This window comes from Anas acuta, chromosome 6 (assembly GCF_963932015.1).
Source record: "Anas acuta chromosome 6, bAnaAcu1.1, whole genome shotgun sequence".
NCBI lineage: Eukaryota > Metazoa > Chordata > Aves > Anseriformes > Anatidae > Anas > Anas acuta.
Genome location: NC_088984.1, coordinates 37,778,846 through 37,804,890, shown reverse-complemented (window position 1 = coordinate 37,804,890; position 26,045 = coordinate 37,778,846). Strand labels below are relative to the sequence as shown.

Sequence of the window (26,045 nt, the reverse complement as noted above, 5' to 3'; positions counted from 1 at the left end):
GTTTCTAGTAATTCATGAAGTGGCATAGAAATTCTAGTCTTTGCGAATTGATACTCCCATTTCACTTAGTTATTGTTCACTGTAAAAAAAAAAAAAGTCATATTTATAATAATAAAAGGTAGGTATGCTGGCAATCTGGGAGTTGTACCCTCTTTTTATGTGCATGGGACACTTTGGAATTAGATTTGTGTGATTATGGGAAGAATGCACAATTGCAGTCAACAGGGCAGTGTCGGGCATTCAAGAAGTAGCACAGAGCTGGAATATCTTTCAGTAAGCAATAGGCTGCAGGATTAAATGAGTACAGATTCATACCTGTATGGGCAAAGTTACTGATTCATGCCAAATGTAAGCTGAATGACATCTTGGTTTTTACTGAAGTCAGTAGCTTTTGCTGTTTGATAGGACAGATTTTTCGTCCATTATATTTTGCAATCGGAATTCATAGCTATGTACACTAAAACTGTGTACAATGCTGTAATCTCACAGTGCAATTTGAAGGTAATCACTATTCCTTGTAGAACTTGTGGTCAGAGACAGTATTGTGGTCACTTGCTCTGATGTAGTACATAAAATCTCCTAGAAATGGCTTAGTTGTAATTCATTCTACTTTAGGGCAGAAGAATGGGCTAGGCATCTATTAGTAAATGATAATTAAATATTAGGGTACCAGACCCTGCTCGTATCCTAAACAGGAGGTGGTTCTGGCCTCATCATCTGTAAAGAATTGCAGTTACAAAAAGCAAAATAAAACCTCATGCAAGTATATTTTTGTGAGTAGGCAGCTATGTGTTGTTGACTTTTGATGGGCAATGTCAGGAATTATTATATTTCTAACGAATATTTAAAATGAAATAGTATGTATGGTAACATCTTAATATGTAAGACCTTGTTTTGCCTGAATGCTAATTATTTTTCACTTATTTTCCCACCGAAAAACAATACATTTTCCATAGACTTTTTATTTTTATTTCTCCTGAAGTAGTATCTGGACTCTGGATTTTAAAAAAGGTTTGGAAGCAGTAGACTAAATGACCTCACTATATTCCTTCCCATCCCTCCCAGTAAATTTGAAAAAAAGTAGAAAAGCTCTGAACATTGGCAGGGGCAATATGCCATAGCAAGAATGTATCGTTGTGCTGCAGAACAGAAAAGTAGGGCTTGGTGGCCAGATGCTTGTGTAACGTCAAATATTTCATATCAGTGTGTGCTGCTTTAGAGTCCGACACCAGAATTTGTGGATGCTAAGGTGCTGTTTTGTGAATAACTCCAGTGAATAAATCACTGAATCATGAATCATGTCCCTTGATATACAGCTAGTTAAGAAGGTGTCTAGCAGCCTGTGACAGCATCTTACCAGGCATAGAACAGCTGTATTTTTGTTGAAGGAATTGGAGCTTCTTTACTGAGCTATACGATGTGTGTCAAATGATAACCTTAAATAACCTTAAATAGCATCTTCCCTTATCCAAGTGTAATGCACATTGAGAGAGGTGACGGAAGAGGAATGGCCAATGTTTGCAATGCCCCAGTATTGCTCTGTAAGCTATGTGAACACCTAAATGCTGTAAATGTACTTTTTGGTATAGTGCTGCTACAAATTTACAGTTCAAGTTGGCTTAAAGTATTGCTCCTCATTCCCATGTTACACTTGCTACGCTAGAAATTATTTACTGTTCCATGAGGTTCACCAAACTCAACGTATGGAGAAGCAGCACAACAGAAATGTCTGATAGATTTATTGGAGTAGAAGAAGCTGTAGTCTAACATGAAAATATGAATTGCAATGACAAGGTGAAACCTGTGAAATGGAAAAAGGAATAAACAAAACCCTTCCAACAACCTCCTGATCAAACCCTGCAGTTACAGTATTTTTTCCAGTATTCAAAATCGATGGAGAAAGTCTAATCCCTTTGTAGCAATAGCAACAGTGAAATCTGTTGCTACACTGAGATGACGACTGCAAAGGAATTAAGCTTTATGGATTAAAATATTGCAAATTATGTTTTCATTTTTTTTCCAGTGAACTGAATAGATGTGCTCAAGTGCATTTATAATAAACAAACAAAGAAAAAAAAAACCCTACCATCTGTCTATAAAAGCAGAATTTGACCGTGGAGTATTAAATCAAATTTAAAAGAAGCTTTTACAATTTCACATTATTGGGAAACTCTGGCTTCACTATTGCCAAATCCTGTTTTAGGATTTTCATTGTAAACAACTTTCTTGTGACATTTCTATCTGAAGAAAAAAAGTCATGGCCTAGTTCAGTCTAATACTGTATCTGGGTTTGGGGCCAGTGTCAAACAATGGAAATACACAATCTTGAATGAAAGTTCCCTCTTCTCCTATGCAGTCACAACTTTTTGTGTTCCAGATATGGAATTCTCCAGTATTTGCTTGGATAAAACTCCTGCTCGATTTGTCCTGAAGGTATTACTTTCTTATCGCACTCCAAGCACTGAATTCATGCACTTGCCTGTTGTTTTTGAATTTACAGCTGCACTTGGGTGTGATGTACATAAACCTACAAAGCATACAGCTAAAAGCAGACACAAAGGGAGCAGAAAACAGTTATTTTTAGATTGCAAGTCAGAGTAACAGCACTGTGCTTCCAAACAGAAGGTGTCTCCTTCCCTTGTCCCTTGCTGTCTGTTCCCAGTGGGATGATCAGATGGGCAGCCACATCAGCTCCTGCCTATGGAATTGCACAGGGATCCCATATAATGTGCTAACTCAGCAAGAAAACGTGTGCTTTTCCTGGTCTAGTTCTCTGCTGATTCAAACAGCCTTTGCTGTGCAATTAGGCAATTGCCAAAGCAGATGCAGAGTAAGTGATGGGACTGCTTGAGGAGATTTGGGAGGGATTAAGGCCTCATCTTTCTGATGGTGGTTAGAGGTTAACTGGGCTAAGGCTGTAATGTGAAACGGCCTTTTGTGGCTTTTACAGCACTGGTGTATTTTCATTCTAAAACTTAGAAATGCATACCCAAGAAAATATGAAAGTATCCTCATTTGATTCAGGGATTTGAAATTGTATTCTATATTTTAGTAATCCACAAAATCACGTGTTCTGGCTGTCTAGTTTTCTGGTTCAAAATAGCGAGTCCTGAATGCATTCCAATCAGGGACTGATGAATCTTAATTGAGCCTCAACCAGATGGTACAGTTCAAAGGTATAAGCAAAAATGTGCTTCTGCTTCATTTTTAAGCCTTACTTTAGTGTGCTTACCGTGGGAGAAACAATATTTTTTTTCCTGCCACTTTTTTTTTGTGTCTCAACCTAGCACTTCTCAGAAACAAATGGACCTAATACTTAAAATAAGTACTAGCTTCAGCAAGCTTCTCCAAATCCTGTGTAATTTTAGGCAAATTAAGAGGTTTCACAAATATTTGCTAATGATATTCTCCAAAATATGCCAAGCTGGAATCACAAAGATTTTTAAGTGGTTATATTACCTGGAATATATACTTTTACATACACTTCTCAGAATTTCCACTTTGCTCTCTATTTAATGTCATATGAGGGCCTACCTGCCTTTGTGGAAGTAATATTATTACGTGATGTGAAAGCAGTAATTTGATGCCTAGATAGCATTTATTATTCATAGGATTATTATGTGGAGACGATGTAATGTTGTTATTGCACTTCACTGACATTACGCAGACACATTTGATAATGGTGTGGTAAAGTACCGTGAGTTAGCTATCAAGGCTCAACTAGTAATATTTATCCTCTTCTTTCCTGATGCAATCAGCTTTTCCAGTAGGAAATGAATTTTGCTCAACCTTAATTAAGATGCACTGACTTAGAATTAAGTTTGCTATTCACATCTGATCAGGATATGATTTAGAGTCTTTTCCTACTTACTGATAAAACCCAGCCACAAACACTCCCCTTGCAGCAGTTGGTCGTGCAGTAACCAGATCACTCGCACGGCCAGACTCATGTGCTCAATAACTATGGCCAAGTAACAGCATCTTGGTCTGCAGGAATGGAGCCCATGAAATAAGACACACAGTTTTGCACGTGTAGGCTGGATTTTTCCACGGCCAGATTATTCTTCATGATAGGACTATATGCAGTCTTGCTTTAAAAATCTCTAGTTAGGAGCTCTCCAACGCATTCAGAGTTTCCAGAAAATGAGAGGTAGCATTTAATTTCTCAAAAGTTGCCTTTAAAACAACAGCTGTAATAAAACACAAAACTAAGTCTTGTGTTCAACCAGAAAAAAAAACACCAGAAAACGACAACAGAGGGGTGTTAATGTGGCAAGAATGACATGTCCCATGAATTTTACAGCACAACAAGAGAGATTGAAGGCATTTTAGTTTTCCTGGGAAGCAAAGTAGCAAGGCCAACCAGAAATGCAGAACAGTATGTTGCCTACCTCAGCTTATAAAAACAAATCACATTTGTCAGTGAGAGAATAACTTCTGTGAGGTTTCAGTGCTCCGGGAATATTTGCCAGGTGGTAGTTTGGATTCCTGCTCTGAGATTCCATACCAGCCCAAATTTTATGTGGGATTTAAATGGGTGCCTAATACAGTGATGTGAGCTCTGCTGAAGCTTGACAGGTATTCGTGATCCAAATATGCCAGTATAAAAGTGACTTTGATCTGTTCAAACTGTGCTCCAGATATCCTTGCAGTGCTGTCATTTGTGTTTCAGAATATTTATATATAAATAATTGCAGAGATTTATTTTCTCCATTATTCACATGCTGCAATTTTTGCACAGTTTGTGCAGACACTCTGGAGTGGTTTTATGCTCTAAGTATTTTTTCCTTAACTTTGATATTTAAATGTTTGTCTCAAGAGAACTTCTTCTTGGCTCTGCTCTTCCAAAGCACCTGCAGGGCCCCAGCACAAGTTGCCAGCGTAAATCATTGCACAGATGACAGAAGCAAAAACTGCTGCGCTGCATATCGAGAAGTACACACCACCCCTCTTCTTTTCTACAGGTACCACAGGCAGATGGGGATTTGGGGGTAAGGCTCAGCGGTTAGGTGTTCTGTTGATCACTCTGCAGTTCTTATTTGGGTCTTATTTCCTACACTCTACTGTATTTTTATTTACTCTGCAAATATTCATTTGCTGTTCTTCGTTAGTGTGAGGATTTCTAATATTGTTGCTTCCTGTCAGTGTTCCTTGCTGCTATTATTTCCTCTCCATGTCATCACTCTGTTCCCCCAAGCGGTTTTTACTGCAGTGGGATTGTTTTTCCCAGGTATGCTGCAATGTCGGTATTTGCCTTAAGTCACAGTGCATGTTTAAATTTGTCTCCCTTCAGCTAAGCTGTTATGTTTGATTTCAGAGCTAAGTGTTCTTAATGCACAGGCACTTTGTGCTATGTTGTACGCCTCATTGTGGCTTCAGTTTGGAGCACTTCTTTTTATGTGTTGCGTAGCTGAGGTCCCTGTTGGCCACTGCCCCACAACATCACCAGATGGAGGAGTTCAGAACCTACACTTCTTAAAAGTCTCATTTTTGGTTTACCTATTTTTTTTTAATAATATATATGACAACTGTTGGAAATCAGAGTAAGAATTTCTTTTGTTTTGTTAAACTTTCTATTATAAAGCAGAAGAATGTGTTATAAGAAGTTATTTGTATAATATTTTATGTAGAGATAGTAAAAAAGTGGTACACCTACATGTCTCTATTCCTGTGGTTGTTTTGCAGACTTCTGATTTCTGAACCAAAGTGTTAGTTTACACAGTAGAGCTGCACAGTGAACTATTGTTAAACGAATTTATGTTAGGAATCGATGGGTTGCAACATTTCGAGGTGGTCAGATAGCTTCCAGTATACTGAAAAAATAGAATATGCTAGGTTTATATTCCTGGAACATACGTTGCCATTGCTGTGCTCTAATGCCTTGTCACTGCTGTCTTTCCCAGTGATGCCAAGGAAAAAATGCCAAATATTAAACTTGTATAGTATCTGGCAGAAACAATGAGGTTAAAAAAAATAAAATACAAGCCCTTCCTTTGGCTATGAGCCTCAACAGGGAGTGAGATTGTGCTGTTAGGGTGTTAGGGCTTGTAAGGGTTTTGCAGTTATCTTTGTAGTGGTGCTGGATGTGGTTATGATGACAATTCTAGACAGAGTACTGATTAAACACTGGTTTCTTTAAGTTTACCATTATTCGTACATTATGCAGTCATTGAAGAAATCTCTCTCTCTCTCTCTCTCTCTCTCAAATTGGCATAAGAACTGGGGAAAGGGAAGCTCTGGTGATTTTCACAATTCTGAATTGAATTCTTGGTGGAAATAGTCTCACTATTTGTGTTTTGGACAACTGTGGATTCTTAAATGTAAACTTACAGTCTTTCTTAAATGGAAGAGGCTACAATGGGGAAAAAATACTATTTCAGATGGAAGTCATTTCAAGTATCTGTTTTCAATGGCACTTTAAGAAGGCTTAGCTGGATTAGGCATGGGCAAAAAGCTTCTTTGTTGATTCTTCGGGCTTTCAGAGTGGCTTTATTTTTCTGGCATTAATGTTTGTACATTCTGTGCAGAATAGATGTGGCTTAAGTGTTTGACAGCTCTGTCTCACTCTGTGATCTGCTGAGTTTCTGTTGCTGATCATGCCTGTTAGTGAAATGTATATTCACATTACCCTGCTTGACAAAGAGCAGTGAAGCACAAGTGTCTCCCGATGAGAAGCTTCCACTTCCAGTAAGAAGTGTGTTATTTCTGCCCCGGCTGCAGGGGCATTTTCCAGCTCTGCTAATTTCACATTCGAGACTGCGTAGGATGCAAAAGGAATTAATGTCACTAGGGTAACCTGCTGCCTAGTTGCCAAAGTAAAGCCTGCTTTCTCTAAATCATCTAAAGAAAATTCATTGCTAGTATAGCTTGCCCACTTAATACCTGATTTATTTGCTTACTAAATGCATCTGCCTGGTACTTGTTGCTGTTTTGGGGAGGAGTAAAACTCCTAAAAGAGATCGTTTGAGGATTTTAGTCAAATTATTGGCCAAATGTGTAATTCAAATAATCATTGTTACTGTCCAGAGAGGTATAAACTAACGTGAAGAGGGGTACCAGGTTAATTTTCTGGGATGTGATTCCTAGTGGTATCAGTGATGTGGCAGTTCTGTGCCACCTGCTCCAGCCTTTTTCTTTTCCCTTCACTGTGGAAAATCAGGAATTGTCCCACTACTGTCAGCATGAATCTTCAAATTCTCTAGGGCTCTGATACAGATCTGTGATCCACTTTTCAGCCTTGCTAATGTCTCCGTATCATCACAATCTTCACACCATTCGTCCTCTCAGCATGATGTCAGACTGTTTCCCCACAGACTCCTTCCACTTGCTTCAGCAGGAATATTCCAAAAGAACAACGTGTTCATTTTCTTCAGTTGTAGAAGCTTCCTGATTTTTACAAAAGCACGATCTATTGATAGTGTATCCATACCACCTCACCACAGCCTACAAGTACTGATGGCTTTCTCTGCAGATTTGACAGGCACATTTATACATCAGATCGCAAGATCGTGAAGGTGTGTTGTACAAGTGACATTTCAGTATGACTTTGGATGCAGTGTGTATGGATCTAATTCCATATTACTTGCCTAAGGGTACAGTTCTAAAATTAAATCTCTGCAAGTACCAACAGAAGCTGACAATTGCTTTTATCATCGTAATTTTAACCACAATTCGGTGATCTTTATGCACATTTCAGCAACTATCTGGAAGCATTAGGAACTGCAGCAGATTTAATTTCTGTACCTAAGAACTATTTCCATCATTTCATAAAATGTTATTGGTAGGAGATGAGTGCTTTACTATTTGTAATTAATATACAACTTCCCACTGGCAGTTTAATGTTTTCTAAAGCCAAACTTGGCCATGTTTTCATTTGCTTCATGTGCTAACTAACGTTCCTATATGACCAGTGGCAGCAGGCCAGTGCAGATAGGTGCTCAGAGGTATGTCTCTGGGAGTTGTACCAGATCAGGGTCTGCAGATCAGCTCTCTAACCAGGTGGCCCAGCGTGCTGAGTTTCTTCTCTGCACACTAAAAGGGTGCGGAGCTTCTGTGAAGCCCCTTGGCTCCCTGGCTGGATGCATGCCTGCCCTGGCATTAGGCAATACCAGATGGTGGCAGTTCCCGAGGGCCCAAGGGGCAGCGAAGCCCAGGCATGCCTTGCCTCGCTGTGCAGGTTGCAGGGAATCACTTAGGGACTCCTTTACAGCACACAAATCCCCAGCTGGGGGCTGCAGATGGTTTTCACTCTCATTAAGCCTTTTGTGCAGCACAAAGGAGGCAGGACAGCCCAGAGAACGTGTCCTGCAGATTTTGGCACTTAGGGTGATTCTTTCAATTAATATTTCCACCTGCTGCACAGTAATCTGTCCAGAAGTCCTGTGAAACATCGCATTTCCATCCCATGTGAATGGTGTTCCAGTAGATCTTCTTAGTATTTTTGTTTGGCTTTTAAATCGTCATGACAAAGAAACTCTTATTTTGGGTATTCAGCTTGGCCTGTTGTCTTTCAGATAACTGAATTGCTGGGAAAGTGAGAAATTTCATATAATATAGAACTGCATTTCTTGCCTTTTAACACTAAGTCACCAGTGTCCAAAGTTAGAGCAGATGAAAATCCCTTTTGTAGAGGGTGCATTCTCATGCCTGTGTGCTGTAGGTTCTTATTGTAGGCAGAACTGCAAGGGCAGTAACTGGAAGTTTTGGATGTCCAATTTGTTTTTCATGGTAAAAGATTTTTAGAATTCATAGTTTTGCAGTTTTCTTACTAAACCATTTTGTGGGATGACTGAAACTTGTTTTTTCTCCAGTGAAATCATTTCCAAGAACAAGTAGCACAAACATTCTTTGAAAGTTTTAATCTTCTAGTACAGTTTCTGCTATTTTGACAGGAGAGTAGAAGAGTGTTTGTAACTTTCACCCAGTAAAAGCTCCCTCTAAGACACTTCGTAACTTCAAACAGGTATTCCTCAGCCCAGAAATGTCCTCCCATGCATTGCACACTTCAGGTCTCTGATACAGAACATTTTTAGAGCCCTAGGAGACACAGTAGGAATCCCCACTTCGGCCAAGTTGATTTCATATTTCTGTCACTGGTTTCTTTTGTATTTTATTTTCAGCAAAGGAGAGGATGTGGATCCAGGCAAGGGAAAAAAGAGCCCTAGAGTCAGAAAGAGGGGAAAAAATGTTTGCTACAGAAAAGCAGGCTGTTTGTCTCCATCTTTGAGTCTATTGAAGGTTAACTACTCATTTCCTCAGCACGTGGCTCTGAAAAGTTAGTCTCTTCCTTAGCAGCACAGCGCCTGTAGATGTATGAGCATCCATGGAGACAAGAGAAATAGCAATTTCTTTATGAAGTGGCTTTGTATTCTACTGTGCACTCAACTCCATTCAGTAACAGCCATGTCTAGGAAAATTGAAAATAATCCCAAACCATACCATAGACATGGGAACTGTTCATAAAGAACTGTATGTGTAGCATGAAATACACATTTAGCAGAAATATAAGCAGAGAAATTGACAGCTTTGTAGTTTCTGAAAAGTAGTAGTGCTGAATTTCTACAAATACCTTGTGTTTTACTACTGTTGTGATTGCTGCCTTTTATGTTTGGGGAAGTTGAGGGGATTTTATAGGTTCATATAAATTAACACTTTGCTCAGTGGAAATAGGATTTTTTTTTTTTTTCAAGCACAGGCTCAAGGACATTCTCAAAATCCTTTTTGAGGGAGAGAAACGTGAAAATCCAGTGTCTGATTTATGCAGTTTTTTTCATTTGACAGATGAGAAGTCTTAACTTAAAGACAGCCTGCACTTGTGTCACACCGTCAAAGGGCTTTTACAGCCTGCAAATCCACTGAGAATAATTCATTAGCTAACGGTTTTCATCTTCTCAGTTTCTCATCTCCTCATTATAAAAATGTCATGATAACCAAAAACAAAGCACAAATAACTATAAATGTTATGAAATTCTTGGCATCACACATTCTTTTTCCCCCTTTGATCTTGTTTCAGGAAGTAAAATAGGCACTATGTTATCCGTACCAAGTGAAGCTACCACCAAAGAGAGAGATGTATTTGACAACACCCAAATCGCAACTAACCTGTATATAATCATCTGAATCCGAGCCTTTAATGTAAATCTAAACAGATATATTGCAGTAGTACAGCATTCTTCAGTATAAAGGGCCAGACTCATCAGTTGCACTGACCATTTGCACCCTTAGCGTATGTAAGCTATGCTGTAAGCACCAATACATGTGCACAGGAAGCAACTGAAAGAAAGTGTAAAGGTTTTAGGTAGATGGAAGGATGTTGATGACTGTCATGGCTTGACCTACTTTGGAACAGAGCCGCATACGCCCAGATCTGGAGCAGTTCGTCTCGCGTCGTGCAGAAGAGCTGAAGAACAAATTCCCTTGCGCTGTTGAAGCCCAAGGCAGATGTGCCGTGGGCTTCCATAGAGAAAGGATTTCAAGGCCAGGGATTTGGGAATACGCTACAAGCTGTACAAAACCGACTTTGTATTTGGATATACATTCATACAGTTTCCAGCTGGTTATTCTCATGAAATAGTTTCTAAAGCGACCTATTTAGTTGGCCATGTATTGGTTGATGCTTGATACCGAAAACAGCTGTAGAGTACGGAATATAGCTAGGACTGCCGTGCTCCTTGCTTGTGGGAAGACTTTGCCTTTATAAAACTCAGACCAGACAGCAGAGCGTGAGGTGTTGGCTCAGTAACAGCAACCAGGACCTGGGTCAGCCGGGACCGGCTGTGTGTGCGCCCCTTGCTCCTGCTTGTGTTGGGCTGCGCTGCTGCGGCGGGTGGCACATCGCCGCTCCTCTGCTGCTGCAGCGCGGGCTTTGAGTTCCCAGTGCATCCTGTGGCCGCGCTTCCCCACGCAGACACTCGGGGACAAAGACCGAGGCAAACGGGCGAGTAAGTGGGGGACGCAGAGCCGCCTGCACCAGCCCGGATCATTGAACACTGAGGAAATGGGAAAGGACGGCTCTGCTGCGCCCGGATGACACGGATAACAGCGCTGAGAACCGTGAGTGAATTCGGAAAAAAAAAAAAAATTAATAAGAATAACGCGGAAATGGGCATTTTGGAGCGGCTGCAGCTCAGGGGGAGCTCCCCCAGGCGCGTACCGGGGGCCGGGGCCGTGTGGCGGCGGGGGCGGCCGCCTTCCTCCGCGGCCTCCCCCCGGCCCCGGCGCCGCCCAGGCCCCGCGGGGCTGCGGCCCGGGCCCGGTGGCGCTGTCGGGGGCGGGGGCCGGGCCGCGGCCCCGGCGCTGAGGGGAGGCGCTCGCCCCGCCGCGGGCGCCCGGGGGCCGCCGCCGCTGCCGCAAGGACGGGGGGGTCCGGCCGCCGCCCTCCGCCGGAGCCCGCCGCAGTGCGCTGAGGGGAGGCGAGGTGAGAGGAGAGCAGAGGAGAGGAGGGGGCCGGGCCCGGGGGGGGGTCTGGGGGGGCTCTGCGGCGGCTCCGCGCTGGCCCCGGGGGTCTCAGAGCCGTGTGCGAGGCGCGGTGGCGGCGGGGAGGGGGCTCCTGGAGCTCCCCTCCTGCGGCTTGCTGCTGTGGTAGCGGGGAGATGCTCCCTTAGCACGCCGGTTTTGTCTCCCAACCTCTCCGTGCTCGTGTCGGTGCAAAGCGGGAGGGTTATCTGGATGGAAAATACAAATCGTTCCTAGGCCGTGTGGTACCAAGATCTGGTGTGTGTGTGTGTTGCATGTAGACAGTGATAGTTACATAATTGAATCTTTCTTGGTTTGCTAGCGAATAGATGGCAGGAGCGCGCAGTGTATTTATACCATCCTCCTTTCCTTGCTGGGATGCTCTGTGCACAAGTCCCCGCACTGCGTTTGCGGGAGATGCAGCCCCCAGCGCCTCCCGTGCCCGAGCCCCGGCAGCAGCTTTGGCTTGCTTCCCTCACAGCCAGCCAGGGCGGCCTCCTGCATGCTCCGAAACTTCTCTTCTAGCTCCTTTCCTCCCCAGCCATTATATTGCATCAGAAAAATAAAGTCACACCAGTCTACTTCAGTAGAAATTATTCACAGCGCTAAGAAATCTGTGTTGGGGATGGATTAAAAAATAAAACAAACCACACAACACACACCTTCTAACAATATGCAGATGCCCAGTTTCCCCAGCTGTTAGACTCCTTTGGAAAAGTCCTCTGCTGGCGTGGTTGCAGCATCAGCCCCGAGGTATGATGTCAGTATCAGCATCCAAAAGGAGCAAACCCAACGCTTCCTTTCTGTCACCACCGCTCCCCCAAAAATCCTCTCATGTCAGCTGGAGATCGCTCAGAGCATGTCAGGTGCTGTCCTGCACGTGTGTATCGATTTAGATATCCATCCCTGTTTGTGTCTGATGCTGGAATTTAAACTTAGCACCGTAAAATGGACTCTGAGATTGCACAAAGTTCAGAGGCACCATTTTGATGTCATGCTTCGTAGCAGTTTAACTCCAGGGAATTGTGGCTGGAAAGCGCTCGGTTCACCTTGCTTTGGCACCAGGAGGAGGCTGCCTGTAAAGGCAAACTTGTGGCATAGCTCGGTCCTGCTGGCTTGGCGTGGAGTGCTCACAGCTCCCCACGAGGACCCTCAGCCTCCCTTAAAGACTGTCCTTGCTATCTTGCTATTTATTTTTAAAGGCAATTTAGCTAATGGGCACTTCTATTTGCTTTACACTTGCTGTGTTTTTTCAAACCTGTTAAATTCACAGTGTTACGCCTTTAAGAAACCTTGTGATGTTACAGTGGCTGCCAGCCAGAACAATGTACTGGTTTGTCAGATTTCCCGAGAAGAAATGGAATAAATTTCCTTTTTCCCACTTTATAAGATTAAATAGTAATGCCTAATTGAAAAAATTAATAGGCTTTTTTGTTTTCTTTGTGGGCCACTGTTACTCAAACTGCAGCTAAGGCTCCAGTATGCTGTAAAACAGGGGACTTTCTGAGTCTGGGACTGAATCTGCTTATTGCATTCTTGAATAATTAAATATAATTTGTTTTCCATTTTATCTTTTTTTAGTCCGACTCAGCATTTTTTATTTTTTTTTCTAAAAACTCTCCTTTTGTCAGACAGAAGCAGGATGCTTAGGGTATTGCATTTATTCCATTGACTACCAGGTACTGACATAAGGGAGATAGTGACAAAATACCTATTTGGGTATCGGTACTTAATTGTTGAGAATGAGATGTAAATGTGTGTTTAAAGTTAATTACCATGCCCAAAGCTTATGTTCAAGAGCATAGCCAATGGTGCTGCCTTTCACAGCATGGGATGCTCAGCGTGGCTGAGCCTGGTGATGTTGATGGTGTCGTGGTGTCATCGTGCCTGGCCTGCTCACTCTGCCCATCGCTGACCTTTTGGTTATGTTGTGCAGGGGAAAGGCTGGAGTGAAGGTGCTCACCAGGAGGCAGAGCATTAACTTCAGTGCCCGTCAGATGGAACCACTGGTGAATAAAACACAGTGAATTGTCATGTGGTGTTTCAGGGCTTAAAAATAAGGGAAAGGCAATGGACAAGTGACATGAATGTTTCCTATAGAAGTCCTCCTCCAGCGTAAAAGGAAAGGAGACAAACTCCTGTGTGCGTGGAAGCCTGTGTGTTAGCACTCTGAAGCTAATGACCCTATATGAGGTGTTTGTCTAACCATACCAGGGCCCTTGCAGGGTGAGAAGAACGTGATTAACTATCATTATTATAAATTGGTATTTGAGTTTAGTGTCTAGGAAAAGTTCCACCTCATTTCCACTGAAATTGAAGAAAACCGTGCACTATTTATATGGATAATGATATCAGGCCTCTGTGGCAGCTTGTTCATGGCCAGTTGGAGTACCAGTGATGTTAAAGAAGAGGTAGAAAACACCTTTTTCTCTGGCCAGAGCAAAAGTGATGATAAAGCTTTGTGTAACGTGGGCATGTGCTGCAAGGGCACGTCTTCATGGGGTGGGATCAGGATCCTTTGTCCTCAAAACTTGCCTGCCGCTGCCAGGTGCTGATAGCTTTTTGAGGTCTAGAGCACGCTGTGTGTTTGCAAGTGATCTGGGTATGGAGGCTGAAAGGTACCGGGACTGACAGTTTCCATTTTGTGGAAATCCAGTTTGTAATGGAATTGGGCCTACCTCCTGGGATTGAGGTAAGGCGAGGAGAAATTTTATGCTGAAATACTGTGGTACTTGTAGAAGAGCTTAAGGAAAACTTTCCAAGTGTTATTTGCTTTAGAGAAATATAGCTGCTAAGTTAAGTAGCAAAGAAGAGTGCTCTCTTCTGAGCATCTTGGTGAAACTTCCGAGTTTTCATATTAAAAGACTGCAGCCAGGTCGTGAATTCTCATGGGAGGTACAAGCCCTGGACTCTTAATTCGAGATGCAGTCGCTCATGTTACAAGTGAACAACAAGTGTTTCCGTTGTCCCCTCCAGCACCTAGGAGTCCTGTTATTTGTTTTGATCAAGTTGATGTTAGGCTTCCAAAGCTCTGCTGACGGGATGTATGAGCTCAGATGTCAAGGCAAATGGCTAGTTGTAGCCTTCATATCTTCCTGTCTTACTTGCGCAGAGCTGTTGATTTTCCCCGTGATACTGGGGAGAACTTTTCAGTGGCTGTGGCTGAGCCTTGTTGGGGTGTGGATGGTTCTGACTCCGGATTGCTTGCGTCATGTTACGTTTACACAGTTTTGAGTCACAACTGTATGTGTATTTTTATGATTGAGGAGGACTGGTATGTTGATACAAACGTTGTTGAATGGACAACAGCACTTGTATTTACTGATTTGTTTTGTACCTTTGTCCTGAAGTATGTGATTTTGAAAAAACAGAAAATGGCATTTTCTTAAATAATAGTTTTGAAAGATAAAAATGAATTTATCTCTCTTTATTTAAAAATAATTTTTGAGAAATAAAAATAAATAAGCATATGAAAAAGGTTCTTTTCTTACACTTTTCTATGTGGCACAATTGTAGCATGTATGTGTTCTGGAGAAGCGATTATAATTGAAATGAATTTGAAATGGAAATGTGAATTTGGCATTATTTGTCCAAAAGACCTGATCAGTATGGTCAAGCCTAAGTCAGTGGTCAAAGTAGTGCACTGTTTGCCCTTTAGAAATATTAGGGAAGTACCCAAAAGTGGATGCTTGGTGGTCTGAGCTATTTGCTTTGGGAGCGGGTAGGGAGTGGAGGGAGTTGTTGTGACATAATTAATATTTTGGGTTTTGTTCTTTGTATCAGCAGTGGAAATTATCTGGGAATTGTCTGGGAATTATTAGCCCTTGGTAATAAAGAAAAGAATATTACAATTGAACAGTGAAATATATAGCAGAATCATTGAGCTGGTGGTTCTTGATGCTGGTGTACAACAAATCACAAAATGAGGAGGAAAACTGCAGAATTGTTCAGATAGTTTAGGTGATTTGGTTCCGATTTCTTAAGGGGCATGCCTCTGTTCCTCTGAGAAGCTGCACAGGGACACACACAGTCTGATTTGCGGACTTGTAGTCATAAAAACTTTAATAACATTGTCAATATGCCTATATGCCTTGTATTGACCACAGCAGAAAGATACGAGGTAACAACAATTAACATTTACATAATAAGCCCACCTAAATATTGCATGGAGGACAGTCAAATGTGTTCTCTTAAGTGCTACGATGGCCAGGATCCATTGGCTAGGATCCTCTTGAAAATCAGATTAAAAGTTTCTGTGCTTGACAAATACAATGTCATTAGTTTAAAAATTCCCTGAAGGCTGGTATTGTAATTAGATGAGCCTGAAGCTTACAGCAGTAAAATTCATTTTCCTCCAGGAATGACAAACAGCATCTTTTTTAAAAAGAAAAAATAAAATACATTGACTGATCCTTGTCAGAGCGAGTAACCACGGTAGGAAAGAAGAGTTTGCCAGGAATAAATGCGACAGCTGAAGCCACAGCTCCTTGCAGTCAGCGGGGTGGCCCAGCCGCAGGATGGTGGGAAGCAGCAAGATCTGCAAGAGTCCTGCTGAAAGAGTACTGACAAGTGATCATGCATGAGGTGCCGAAGTGGGGATGCATGTTACAGGTGCTGAGTATTCGCAAAAATAGCCACAGAAAAATTACAGAACCAGCAACTCATTTTGGATCTTGTTTGTCACAAAAACATCCTCCCATCTTTGGGTGATTCTTTGTTCTTTCAAAGAGTGTGAAATTTGTAGTTCTAGGCTCCAGCATTCTGGCTTCAAAAGCTGTGCTTGTGAAGCTGTGTATTCTCTTTAGTTAAGGTGTATTTTAAAGCCAGCTATTCGGCTCAGTAGGTTGTGTTAATTTGCTGCAGCATTACTGGTTTGAATCTTTGAAGCTGGTACTTTGAGAAAATAGTGATCCTCTCATACGAAACAGGAGTAGAGACTGTGAACTCATCTCTTTAAAATGCAACCACAGCTACATGAAAACATCACCTATGTTTCTTCGCTTACTGCTCTAATAAAGATACCTACACTGACTAAATGAACGTAAATATTGTTATCAAGGACGTAATTCCTCAAATATTTGTATTGCGCAGCAAAATTACAAACCTGACTGTGGTGGGCTCTCTGAGACTGTTGAAACTTTGGTTGGGGTGAGCAGGGCTGTCGAGGTACCTGCTGTCCAGCCGCTTGAAAGTAGCGTGGATCAGACAGATCAGTGTTTTGTGAGAAGAGCATTTATCATGTATGCCACGTGGCTTCAGCATCTGTTCCCTGGCTTGTTCTGTGTACAAGTAGAGGTACAGCCCTAAAGGCAAGGCTCTATGTTTTGGGGTGAGAAAAGGCACCGATTCCATTCTTGTTTCCAAGAGAGGAAAAAACAAACAAACAAAAAAACCCCAAAAGCACTCTCCTCTTGATGAGAAAACAAAACTTAAGATTTATTGCCTATTGTTGTTTCAAGTGTATGTGTCCATAAATATGTACAGAGTATATGTGTCCATAAATATGTACAGATATACACCTTGTTTCATAAAACATCTGGCTTCACGTTGCAAGTAACGTCATGTTGAGTAATGTCCAGATCATTGCAAAAATGCTGTGAGGATCTACGTATGTGTAGAAAAGTATCAGAACTAGAATAAATGCCAGAGTTCATTGTTGTTTTCAACTATGTTTTTGACACAGATGCTTGCCTGATAATCTCTGTGTGAAGTTATGGCATCCTTCTGTTTTTCTAAAACGGTTTCACTGTTTGTTTTGGAAGATTTTTTTGGTTTTATGTTATTTTTTTTGTTTGTTTGTTTTTGTTTTATTACTGATATTAAAAGAAACTGCAGGCAGGGACATAGACTTAAGTACTGGATTTCTAGCAAAGGCAAATTAATAAGGTTTTGGTTTAGATGTACTCCAGAAAGCCTTTTTTTTTTTTTTTTAATTGTCTGTATTGCACTTGTTATGTTTGCCTCATCATGATGGGAGAAATCACCAACTGAAGCCATCAGCTGCCAAGGCTTTAAGAACATGAAGTCAGGAGATTTGTAGCTCTTCTATGGCTTGCTGTACGCTTTTCTCCGTTTACAAAGAGTTTGAGGTATTGTAGACACAAGTATGTTCAATGCCTCTTGATATAAGCTTTATCAGTCTTCAGTTAGCCGTAAAGAGACAGTCCTTGCTTCTTTAAGGAAAAAAAAGGCTGACAAGTTTTGTTTCTTGTTTCTGAGGATAAATGTATTTCTATTACGTTTGCTGATTATAAATGTATGGGGTAAATAAAATCAGTGTAAGGAGGACTAATATATGTATGTAATTTTATTACTTTAATGGGAGAAGTACCTCATGTTGGCAAGAATGAATCTCCTGTTTCACAGCTTTTTATCTTACTGTAAATGTGTGATTAGTGTTTATTTATTTATTTTTTTTTATTCAGTACCGAAGTCCATTTTGGCTCTGCTCTTAAAAGAAAAGATAAACCACAGGTCTCATGCCTTTCACTGTGTCTCCTTTCCAAGGTTTGTGGTGTTACTGTTACCAAATAAGTCTTTTTCTTTCCAATGTTTTGATAAAAATCCACCCAAACAGAAGAGGAGACTGCTGTGAGGGAAAAAAAACAACCACACAAGAATGAACACTTAAACTCTCAAGTACTCAGCCTGGAAATATAGAAGTACTTTTCCTCAAATCTTTCTGCTCTGTAATCTTCAGTTGTATCTGAGGCTCTCATACACTCACACATTTCTGACAGATTAACATCATTTTTTAAATTCATGACATCCCTTTTGTAATGCCTAAGACAATGTTGGCTATCTGTATATTTGACAAAGACTTTCTTTACTAAAATATGCATTGATTAACAATGTGTGAAACAACATAATGGAAATAGTCTTCCTAAGTACAGATGACAAAGAGTTCAACCCTTTAAATACTTCAGATACAGGAGAATCCTGGAAGAAGAAATATTTCCAAGCTTCATTTCTGAATGTAAAATGTGTTGACTTAAGTGTCTTGTATTTGTATAGCATTTGGCTAACAAAAAGCATAGTGAAAGAGTAAAGGGTTTAGCGTTCTACTGAATATGCTTTGTGGCTGGTGACACAGGCTGTAACCCAGCTTGTCAAGTAATTATTTTGCTCTGAGTCCACAACTCTAACAGAAATTGATGAATGCTCACTCATGTAAGTAGCCCTATGAAAAATCAATGTCATAATCTCTCCTTGTTAGTACGGAAACAGGTGTGAAATCACTCCCTGCCCCTGCAGTCTTAACAGTGGGGACAGGGAGATGGCATCCCAAAACTATCCCCACGGGTTCCGGTTGTGCACCTTCCTGCTGTCGTGGCTGACTTATCTCTTTGTTCCTCCTCTGTACGTTGTAAGTGTAACCCTGATTCATTATGGAAGATGCTAATGACATCTTTCAGACTGACTCCCTAAGTCCAATACAAGTTGTTGAAGCCTCGGAATGGTGTCTTCTAAGGAAGGAGAAAAAATGGAAGCCTTGCATCGGGTGGAAAAGAAATGAGTCTTCTCCGCTGAGTGCTGCACTGAACGATTTGGATAGCTGGTCTTGTAACACTACTGTTATTTTTCTGAAAGTTTCCCAACTTAATGAGGTTTACTGAAAAAGGAAACAGTTGTAAGCCTGATTACAGCTCATGTAAATGGGCCTAATTCTTAATTGGGCTACTCTGATTTATACTCCTTAAAACAGGTCAATTACAATTTAAATTAAGTGGATTAAAAGAATATAGTCCACTTTGATGAATGGATCTGATCAGTTTTTCCTTCAACCTGTGCAATATACTGAGAAACCTGTTTTAAAATACTGTGGGATGCAGTTTACTACATAAAAATAGCAAAAATATTGGGTGATATGTTCACATTTGATGTATATAAGGAAAAAAGCTTTCTAGTGTGAATATTTTACTTTCCAGCTTTCCTATGAAATAGGCTCTTCAGTGGGTATGGGTATGGCTGCATGTACGTCACCTTTCCAAGACATTAGATAGCTTAGTTTAACTGGAGTTGATTTCACCTATTTCACCTTCTGGCCAAAACTGAACGTGTAATACTGCCAGCTATTTTTTTTTTCGTGTGTGTGTATGCACAGAAATACAGAGTAGCTGTAAGTCTTTATCCATTACTTATACATGGGGAGGACCCAAGCAATAAAGAATTCCAAGTGCTTGTAGCTTTGTTCCAATCAGTGCAGGAAAAGTTTTGTACAGGCATTCGTTGTGGAAAGACTGAGTAGTGCTGGGAACTGTTCCATGTGCGCCTGGCTGGTGTGCTGCAGGTAGTAAAGGACCAAGGGTGAAAGAACTGGGGCTTAAATGCTCTTGTTTGTAAGGGTTCAGCTACTGAGCAGTCTTCCAGACTGGATCAGTGAAATCTGAAGTCTTAGAGCAGTTTACGAATGTCCATTTCTGACAAAGCATTTCCATGAGAAGTCGTGTCCCAGCGTGAAAAATATCCTCTTGCTGCTCTTACCTCTTTTTCAGGAAGCATGTCATAAAAACTGCTTGTTTAAACTGTGCTTTTGTTCAATGGGACAACCTCTGTTCAGTCTGCTAATGACCTCGCTATTGCTTTTGCTTTACAGATACTGCCATTAGTCGTAGCAGCTGTATAAAACTCAAAGACTAGTACAGACATTCTCCTGCTTCCCGTTGAAACTTAGGATGGCAAAGCAACGCATCCCCCAAACACTATTAAGCTTCTTAAGTATCTTTCCTTCCAAGAAATAATGTCCTATAAAGAACTATAGCTGGCATATCCTCCTATTCCTGAGTGATAGTTCTACCATTATGGAGTTGATTATTTTAAATTAAACTTGGTTCTTCTAAGAGTCCAAGTGATGATATGTAATAACAGATTATGAGATTTTTTCCCCTTAATTAACATTAGTGTGCATTTAATGCGTCTGTTTAATTACAAAACTTCAGAATTTTAATCGATTTAACCACAGAACAAGAACAATGTGAATTTTAAGACAATATATATTCGGAAACGTCACATATCCGTTATCTTTAAATTATTCTTTTGATTCCTTTCTTTGAAGTTTTCCTATCTTATCATCCTATATGTCCCAAAGCACTTTTTCTTTTGATTTCCTTCCTTCGCTGATTTTCTCTCACTGTTATTTTTGTGTGTGTGTCTTCAGGGATCTCTGCAATTCTCATCATTCTAACACCTCCCCAGGCCTTCAGTAATTTTGGACTTCTGCAGTTCTCTGCATACACATTACTTCTTGCAGCCCTCCTTGCCCTTTTCTTTTTCTTTTCTAGTGAGGATGGAGCCTGGAGAGTTAGCTCAAGTCTGAATGTGCCTGAGTAGAGTAATAGAAGAAAATATTTTTCTGAAGACGTGCTCTCGATCATGGAGACAGCTCTGGAGACAGCCATGCTGTTCAGCTATAGGATGAGCAAAATGTGAGTCAGGGGCAGTGTTGTGGCCAGAAAACAAGAGCTGTGATGAGGATTCAGGTGCCTCTCCCCTCTGCCTGGTGTGTTGCAGGGGACTGGGCTCACCTTTTCTATCAGCTGCAGAACTGTGCCAGTGCTCTGACTTTTCTGAAAGATGCCACACATGAGACTGAAAACGTGTTGTTGTTAGATATCTCCCATGCATCAGGGAAGGATGGCACATACTGGCTTTTGCTTTCACCTCCAGCAACTCCAGTACACTAGCAATGAGGAGGAACATTCAATGGAGCTTATTTCTTTCTCTCCCACAATAATGAAGAGAAGGATGCTCTCTTTCAAAGTTATGCAAGAAGGCAGATGAAGCAAGGAGTAATTTGGGTCAGTTTACAAAATCACTTGCTGCAGGTGTGCTTGTGGTTTTTATCAGTTGGAATGGCACAGCTTTTTTCATAGAACCCAGCCATAAAAGAGTAAGGTTAGTACTTGGATTTTTTTAGTCTCTTCAAAAAATTAAAAATACAGCGGTATGCCCACACACACAATACTATTTTAGGTTAAGATTTTTTTAGCAAAATCATGCAATTGTTAGAGCCATTTCTGAGCTGAGAACAGATTTGTTTTTTAAGTTTTTTACATACAGTAATTTCAAAGTATCAGTCTAGAAGTGGTCTATGATGCTTTTAGTTCTTGAAAAGTATTATTATCAGATGCAAGGGCTGTGAGCAATAAGTAAACATCAGTGATACATACATGTGCTTATGTAGTCATAATTGTTGCAGAAATAGGTGCTGCGTGTTAGCAGTCCTTCTAAGACTACAAAGTAATGAGGAGACTTTTCTTTTTCTCTTAGGACAGTGGTGCTTTGGAGCATACTCTTTGAACAACTCGATGCAGGCAATTATATTTTGAGTTTGAGATGTTGGAAAGAAAAAATCATTCCTCTGCCAGTTATGATGTCCAGAAGCCTTTTGTACTTCCCTGTTCTTTGTTAGCTTTGAACATTTCTGATTAGCATCAACACTTATAAAGTCTACATGGGCTAAAATCTATCATAACAGACCCTACTGAAGTGTATTTGTGTCTAAAACTGTGAATTTTGATCTAAATCAAATGCTTTTGGCTTTCAAACCTCATGGTCTTGTTTGGGGCAGCTGCTTATAGAGAAAAAATTAAAAAGCAGCTGTATGAGGGTTTCAAGTCATGTGCTTCTATCATGTCCTCTGTTCTTTCCGTCTGCCTGGATTCACATCTTGCACTTTTATTGTGATTGTCTCATCTGAAGCACAAATTTGTGAGCCGTGCTCTTGAGAAATTTCTGCTGAACTTGGTAAAATGTTAGCATTAGGTAACGCCTGCCAATCTGTAACTGGTGTTTTATCCTGCAAAATAACATGCCAGGTATGGAATTCATAAGATCAGTCAGGAAAACCAGAATACCCTTTCTTTGGGAAGTCTGTGGAGGCTAGCAAGCAGTTTTGTGGGAGATGAACAGCTTTTGCAAAATCAAAGGCACAAGTCACAGCTTAATTGTAAATATTTGATACAGCTTGGTATTTAACACTGCATTGCTCTACTCAATAGCCAATTAACAGCTTATTTTCACTGTTATTAACACATTCAGAAGGAAGCTTGCTTCTATGGAAAGAGGAGGAGAAAAAATAAACTTGTCAAAAAGCAATTAAGTATTTAGCTGTAACTTTGTCTGGAAAGGACTCTGGGAATTACGTAAGCTGCGTGTTGAATATTCATCCATCACTCACATAAACCAGCAATTGGGTGGGAAATCTGGACTGCTTCTTTAGTTCAGAAAGAGCCTTTTAGATAACATTATCATGAAACTTGTAACAGAAATACCGGCCCCTAAATACCTTGTCTTGTTCTTCCTCTTTCATTAAGCAGGAGAGGTTTTGTTCTTCCTTTAGCAGCTGAAGAACATCAGCCTCAGGAGAACAGAGACTCATGTAGCTGCTCTAGTACTGAGTGCAGTAGATTTTACTCTTTATATAGAGGGCTAAAAGCACAAGGCACTGTCTAACTCCATAGGAATTTTAAAGAATGACTGAAAATATAGCAGGACTAGACAAGAAGTCTAGTTCTATTTCATATTATTTCAAAAGTATGAAATAGCTTTAATGAAATGAAGTTGTGTTGAATTTTTATTTTTATTTTTTTTGTATGGAAAAACAGTGGGAAGGATGACAGATACCTATAGAATCATGATTAATACAGAGAAACTGAATAGATTTTTTTTTCTTTCATTGCTTGAGATAGTGTAAAATCTAGGCAGTAGCTAACAAAGCCATCATGGAAGAAACATGAAAAAAAAACACAACATAGTTAAATTCTGCTTGTTATAAAGTATTGTGGGAACCAAAAATACCTAAATTATGATATAGTAGTACTTGGAAATGGTTCAGAACAGCGTGCCAGGGTGGCAAGATTTAGGGGCGATGGTGGCTCACATAGCTTAGACTGGGTGCACTGGTGTGACTGGAGGGGGTGAGGGGCGGCAAAATCAGGCTTTTGAACATGAGAGATCCTTTTCAGATTTGAGATGGCAGCACCAATCTCAGAAACTAAGTGTACTTTGAAAATAACAGCTCCAAGTTTAACTGGAAATCTGTGTGACTGTTGGTTCCCCAAAGCCACTGTTAAAAATACAAAACCAAATTGACTGCTGTTGTGGTGAGAACCTCTTATGCTTTGCTTTCAGTGTGGAGACTGGATGATATTTGCTCTGGAAATGCTGTTTTATATCAATGTATACATTCAGTAGTTCTGCATAAGGGAAAACGTTCCTGCGAGAGAAAAGATTTGGATAGCTTAATCACTCTTCAGCCCCCTGACAATTTGCAGGTGTTGGTGGTGCTTTGGCTGCTCTTCCGGAGAATAGTGCCTCATCACGACCTGCAGCAGGGTTAAGATGTAGGTAGAACCACGCTGTGGTAAGTTGTAGCTCAACTAAATCATACGTTTGTGGCCTCCCCCTGCAGTGTTTAATGGATGATTAAAAACAGCCTGTTTTGTTTCAATAAATGTTCTTATTTTCTGGAAGAAATGCCAGGCTTGTTAAAATACCTCCATATTCATTAAGAGAAGTTTTAAAATGCTTTATATAGTTCGCTGTGATTGCTTTGTTAAGTGTTTTAGAGAAGAAAAATGTTTCCTGAGAAAAAATGTGGGGCCCAGAGTAAAAAATAAGTAGCTTCTCTGCTTGGAAGGAAAGGTAGGTAGGGATAATTTAGCAGTCTTGCACTTGTATTCATGAGGACTGTTCGCTTACAGTATCGTTGACAGCAAAAGCTTGCTGTCAGTTGTGGGGGGCAAATTTTTCTTATATTGCAAATTGTCTTCACTGAAAAATTACACTTTTTGTTTAGTTTATGAGAAAACAAAACAGTCATGGGATGGTTCTAATGATTTAGGTGGTTTTATTTGTTTGTTTTGCAATGGATTTTAATATCTGTGGATGCACGTACAGTGCACACCTCGTTCCTTAGCCCATAGGGTTGTGAAGGTGAGTTACAGGTTAGGCAGTGTGGACCAGCATCCTTAAGAAGAAATGCGTGGGCAGTGGGGAGTCGGGTCTGGTCAGCTCAGGGCTGTGAGGAAATAAGGAGGAGGCCTAAAAGGAGGTAAATGACTGTTAAAAGTCATTTGCCATGCTAAATTGCCATTTAGGCTGTTGAAGGGTTCCAAGGCTTGTCATCTGTTATTGGCATGGTAGCTTTATTTAACGGGCTAAAAAGAATTAAACAGTGCAATTTTATTACTGCTTGTTCTAATTTTATGTTTCTTCATTTCAGCTGATGATCTGGGGGGTGAACAGCATTGCACAATTGTTTTCTCTTTCAAAAACAAAGAGAATGGGTCCCCGTTAAATAGGCACAATATATTGTTGATATGAGCTCGTGTGTTTGAATGTTCATGTAGAAGCAGGCTGCATGGAAGAGACTGATTTGCCCATACTGTGATTCTACTGCTAACGCTGCTGGAGAACACACTACTGCGTATTGTCAAGAATCAGTCCTATCAAAGCCATTGTATACCACTTGATTTCTTAAGCCTTCCTGCAATTCAGGAATTCAATTTCCATGTTACTTTGTTTTCTGTGTTTTTATGTTTAAAATACAACATTTTAAGTACATTGATATATACATTTAGCTTTTCCATATATTGAATTCAGTATGCAGTATTTAAAACCATGTTTTTCAACTTTGGTTGGTAGCCTTGGGCAAAAGCTTTTTTATATTATATTCTTATATATATATATATTTTCTTCTGGTTCTGTAAGTACATTGTTACACTTTCTTGACTCTAATCCAGAAATGTTCCGAGTGTAGCAAAGTTCACATCACTGGCTGTGATTAAAAGAGGCGAGTTTGGACCTTACTAAATTTCCTGGTTGACCTCAAAGGCATTTAGTTTTAAGAGGGATATGGAAAAGAAACATTGGAGTTCATCCAGAATGTGACCTTAATAGTCAGGTTTTTGTTTTGCTTGCCCAGTGTGCACGATATAATTCGTGTTCATTTTTGAGAATTTAATTTCTTATCTTCAGAGCATCAACTGCAACATAACCTAAGCTAACGTAATGTTGGCGCGGATGCAGCAGGACTGTGGTCTTCTTTTCTTCAGGGCACTCATTAAGTAGGTAGGAACACTTGGTAACAGTAAGAACTTGTGCTGACATCATGCAGGTACTAGACTTGTGTTTGAATTTACACACGAGTAGCTATTTTGGAAAACGTGTATGTTTAATTAACTATCAGAGACGTGTTTGCATTTAATCTCTTTATCAAGCATTTATGTTAATAACAGTTCTCCGAACTTCAACAATAAATTGTAAGAAGGAATTTACCTAAAGTAATTTTCCTTTAAGAAAGGGCAAAGAAATGGTTTAATAAACACCTTTGCCATTTAGACGCTAGCTTTGATGCGCTTTGCTGGAAAAAAAAATAAATTAATTCATGTATTTGGATTTGTAGGGCTACTTAGATGAACTTTGTTTCATAAAAAGAAAGCAGTCTTACTTGTAAAAATATATATATACAGTCCAATAAAATTGATCACTAGGGATGAGAGGGGAAGTGCAAAGCAAAAGTAGAATTTTATGTGTGATTCTTATTTTAAAAAAAATGTATTGCACACTTAATTTTGAACCTCATTCTG

At 40.4% G+C, this 26,045-nt stretch overlaps 2 protein-coding genes across 4 annotated transcripts in view; one reads left to right on the top strand and one right to left on the bottom strand.

Annotated features, from left to right (window-relative positions):
• CCDC150 (coiled-coil domain containing 150) overlaps positions 1 to 14,667 on the bottom strand; it is a 31,364-nt gene extending 16,697 nt beyond the window's left edge. Inside the window, 1 exon segment of the mRNA XM_068686719.1 lies at positions 14,559 to 14,667. Within this exon segment, the coding sequence (XP_068542820.1) occupies positions 14,559 to 14,667 (109 nt within the window).
• HECW2 (HECT, C2 and WW domain containing E3 ubiquitin protein ligase 2) overlaps positions 1 to 26,045 on the top strand; it is a 192,688-nt gene that overhangs the window by 18,285 nt on the left and 148,358 nt on the right. The window contains exon 1 of one of the 3 annotated variants that reach the window (XM_068686568.1): positions 10,463 to 11,052. The exons of 1 other annotated variant lie outside the window; for it this stretch is intronic. The gene's annotated coding sequence lies outside the window, so the exon portion shown is untranslated. Of the gene's footprint in view, positions 1 to 10,462; positions 11,053 to 11,259; positions 11,417 to 26,045 lie in introns of those variants that run through there. One more of the 3 variants, XM_068686567.1, reaches the window with a different exon arrangement.